Source organism: Fomitiporia mediterranea (genome assembly GCF_000271605.1).
Source record: "Fomitiporia mediterranea MF3/22 unplaced genomic scaffold FOMMEscaffold_7, whole genome shotgun sequence".
NCBI lineage: Eukaryota > Fungi > Basidiomycota > Agaricomycetes > Hymenochaetales > Hymenochaetaceae > Fomitiporia > Fomitiporia mediterranea.
The window spans coordinates 1,243,410-1,248,180 of NW_006760392.1; the positions used below are offsets into that span (position 1 = coordinate 1,243,410).

At 34.5% G+C, this 4,771-nt stretch overlaps 1 protein-coding gene across 1 annotated transcript; it reads left to right on the forward strand.

The window, feature by feature from the left end:
• Positions 1–134: 134 nt before the first annotated feature.
• Positions 135–394, forward strand: FOMMEDRAFT_157205 (uncharacterized protein; the record flags this gene model as incomplete). Its single annotated transcript, XM_007267383.1, has 2 exons — positions 135–248; positions 338–394. The coding sequence occupies 2 exons, from the start codon at positions 135–137 to the stop codon at positions 392–394; spliced, it is 171 nt and encodes a 56-aa protein (XP_007267445.1).
• Between the last annotated feature and the right edge of the window lie 4,377 nt (positions 395–4,771).

The following is a 4,771-nucleotide window of genomic DNA, read 5'->3' on the forward strand; positions in this document are numbered from 1 at the left end:
TTTTCCTGATGATGGTGTTCTAGTGGATCTCAGAGAGTCTCCGATTGAGAGGATTGTAGTGGATAGAGGTGGTAGCTGCGGATGGGTGGGGAGTATGGTACATGATGAAGTGGTCGGGGCGACAGGTTTGAGAGATGTGTCTCTTCATTGGATGGCAGAGGGAGGGCAATACAGGCTTCTTTGCGCAACAGGCCAAAGCGAGAACTGAAGAGGCAGACTCCGACTCCAGCAATGAATCGAGTACGAATGTGGATACATATCCAGGCAAAGAATCAAAAAATAATTCAAAGTTGAAAGCAAGACAAATTACAGTAGTTTTAAGATTAGTGAGTTATAGGTTCAGATGGCGACCAACACAAAAGAATACCTCCTAGGCTACTCAGCAACTTTGTAGCTTTAGTGAGGATATCTTACTGTAAGGCTAAATAAGTAAAGCAAGATAAACAATAGTGATCTCAAATATAGTTAGTATCATATAATTAGCAACTACATTAAGTAAAGAACTAGCCTCTTTATCCTGTGGCAACTCCAGAGTTTTGAAAAGATAGATGCCTAATCTAGCTTAATTAAGTAAAGTAATTAATTGTGCCTTTAGACAAAGCTTTTAACTATAGCAAGTTGCATAGACAGTGCTAGTGCTACTAACCAAAGCAAAGGAATATTCCCTATCAAGCAACTTTGTAGATTTTAGGGGAGATAAGACTCCAGATCTAACTAACTGGCATTAACTAAATTATAGCACTCTGAAATAGTAAGCAATATTATAGTCTTTGTGAATATAGTAAAGGAATGTTCTCTTTGCTTCTAAGGTAGTTTGAAAAGGATAAATGGCTAGATTCAACAGTTCTTCTACTCTAACTTATACTACAAACTTCGCTTTCCAAGCACTATTGGCCTTACTGCTTTCATACACTTTGATCAAGAAAGCTAAAATAATGTATTATGAGATGATTAGTTCATCAACAGACAAACCATGAGACAATGACTTCATAATGTCTCAGTTAGAATACATACAATATAAGGACAAGAGACACTGAGCAGTCAATCATCACCTCACCCCTTGTCTATGCATGCCCCCCTTAAGTTTTCCCTTTTAACAGGTTATGAGCCTTGCACTCCCTGCATACACACATCCACTGTACACTCAAAACCCTTTACTTGCATACATTTGCACACATTTGCATCATGGTTCCCCCACATACAGATACACACTGTAAACCAGCTAATGTACCTAAATACTTTGGTCAAAACATCACAATGCTTAAGACTGAAGCAAACTACAAGATGTGGCACTACTGCATTGTTTCTAGTGTCACAGCTATGTGCTTCAAACACTTACTAAAAGATGAACCACAGAATGAAGCTGAGAGGGAGATGGCTAAGGCCATTCATGTATGCATAGTTAATAACATTACTGACACAATATTAGCAAACTATATGCATTTTGATATGTCTATCCCTCAGTTAATGAAAGCACTTGAAGAATGCTTTAACCCTCAGACAGTATGTAAAAAGGCTATCAACAAATTGGCACTGTTTATTTGTAGAGACTATGTAAAACATTTCAGACATACATTAGACAGACTTGAGGAAGCATACACAACTCTGTCTGCTAACAGTGATCCACCACACAACTCTACATACAAAGTAGCAATATTGCTTGCTACTCCTGAGCAATATACACACATAGTAAATACAATAATACAATCTACTGATGCCCAAAACAAAGGCAAACCAGTTGATGAACATAAGAAAGTTGAACTGAAGCAACTAATCCTTGCATTGCAGAACACCTACAACAATTACTGTGCTAAACAAGCACAAGATTCCAATAATTGGACAAAGAATAATGTACACACTAATACAATGTATAAAGCTAATAAGCAGAGGAAATTCAATCTGCCAAATCTGTTCAATCTGACAAAAGCAAAATGTTTCAATTGTAGAAAAACAGGACATTTCTCTAAGGAATGCTGTAAACCTCCTACTGAAGCTACAAAGCTTGCACGTGCCAAACATCAAGCTAACATTGTGTATAAAACAAACCAAACTGTAGAAAACACAATGAACACATTTATTATTGAAAACCCAAATAAAAACAATGTTGAATTAAAGGAAAGCAATGTTGAAATGAACAATAACACCTACACTCTTATTCCAAGCAACCAGGACAAACAATTTGAACAATACACTTCCTGAGTATGTACTAACGTATTTACAAATACAATCATAGCTAACAAGAAATCCTATATGCAAACAATGGATTTACTCGATTCTGGTGTATCAATACATGCTACTCCTTATTTATTTCAATTAACAGATGTACACAACATAACTCCTACAATTGTAACTATTGCAAATAGATCAATAATGACTCTTAATCAAGCTGGATCTATGTGTATCGAAATCCCAAAGAATATACAAGAAAGAAGTGTCATAACATTACAAAACATCTATTACTATCTACAAATGAACTTTCCCCTCATAAGTCAAGCACTACTATGTAGGGAAGGTTATTCTTTTATGTTTACAAACAATAATTGTACTATAACATCACTATGTAACAAATACATCAGACATATATGATTGAGAAATAACTTGTATATTTTGTACAATAATCATTTGTTAAAAACAATGAACGAACTATCTATTTATAATATACATAAATGCCTCAGACATATAAGTTACAATTATATTAAACAATTATTAAAGACACAACCAAGTGTACTATCAACTAAAATAATGAACTACAAAGAAAAAGAATGTATTGAATGTATAAAAGCAAATATCAAATGTACACCAATACCAAAACTATGTCAATCTCCTCTTGTAAATCAATTTGGAGATCTTATTCATATTAATATTATTGGTCCTATTGAACTACACACATATAAGAACATATGCTACTTATTAACAATTGTAGACAATTCTACTTGTTGGTGCATAATGCTCAAATTACAAACAAAATCCAATGCATATATACAATATGTACAATGGACAACCAAAATATTTACACAGTACAGAGTTAAAATAAAGCTTTTACAAAGTGATGACAATACTGTATTCCTTAGTGAAGATTTCCAACAATATTTAGATTCACAAGGAACAAAATGAAGATTAACAGTACATCATACTCTACAACAGAACAGAATAGCAGAACAAACTCATAAAACTATATTTAGAGGTGTAAGAGTATATCTAACATCTACTGAATTACTGTTTACATTATAGGCTGAAGTAGCAATTCATATTACCTATATTCATAATAGAACACTGTGTGCTGCTTTAAATTACAATACTCTACATTACAAATGTTACAGAACACACAGAACAATTGATAATATATATGAATTTGGTCAATATATTATCATTTACAATGAAAATCCTACAAAAATACAACAGTAAGGTATCATTGCTTGTTAGATAGGATTAGACAATGAAAGTAAAGGCCATAAAACTTGGCACAATAATAAAATCACCATCAAACGAAATATCCAATTTCTTGAAGGTAAACCTCCTCAAATTGAAGGGGAGAAAATAGACAATACAAACAACAATACAAACAAGTGTTTAATAATTAAAAATAACAAAACAGACAATAGAATAATGAGAATGGACAATAATGATACAGACAATGCTGATCCTAACAAAAAAGGAAAAGCAGTAGAACTAACAGACTTAATGGACAACAAAGTTAAATTAACCAAAAAAGAAGTAGAACCTAAACTATGTCAATTGGAATGGAAACAGAAACTGACAGAACATACTATTGAGCTTGAACAATGTATGGAGAATAAACACATAACAAAATGCATGTATGTACTTAGTGAAAAGGATGAAGATAATATTGCTATTCATTTAACAGAATTTAATACTAAAATAAGTGAAATACAATTGGATCTGACTTCATTTTATGAAGCAATCTGTCAGCAACAGCATAGAGGGGACCTGAAGGCTTAGTGAGAGGACCCAGGCTACAACTATTCTACACAACAGAAATACAGAATGCAAACACTGGAACATAGTCAGAACTTGTAGAACAGGCAGAGAGAGAGAGTAAGACAAGAGTAGAGTATATAGAGTGAGCTTAAGAGTACAGGACTACCTAGAGTAGACAAGATCAAGACTACAGGACCAGTCTGATCTTGTATGCCTATATATACTAAACTATACAAGAGTACTCAGAGAGTATAAGCTACTAAGAATGATAAGCCACAAAGAATGAAAGAAAGGAATGTCAAAGATAAAGGTACAAAGAATGAAGGGATAGACAAAGGGTAAGAGACTATAGAATGAACAGAGAATGAAGGAGTAGTCAGAGTCAGTACACATATAGTCTATAGATAGTGCCCCTGAGGGACAGAAGTCCTGAGTTCTGGTACAGAAGGGTGTAGAACCCTTGGAACTGAAGGTAAGAGAGTAGAGGATTGTAACATTACCCCCCCTCTAAAACCAATTGTCCCAATTAGTGAACATTAGGCTTAGTCAGTAGCTTGAGTATAAGTCAGAACAGTAGGGTTTAGAAATCCATGAGGCAGAGTTGATACAGAGCACCCAGATGAAGTCAATAGAAGTCTTAGATTGCCTTAGTAGTATGAGTGAGATTCTCAGCAAGTTCCTAAGTGTGTTCTTCAACCAGGTATCCCTTCTAGTAGATAAGGAACTTGAGCTTTCTGTGCACCAGCTTAGCATCTACTACATACTCTACTTTGTATTCTGGTTCAGAACTGATGAGTTCTGGTGGAGGCAGTAGGAGTCTTTGTTGTGAAGG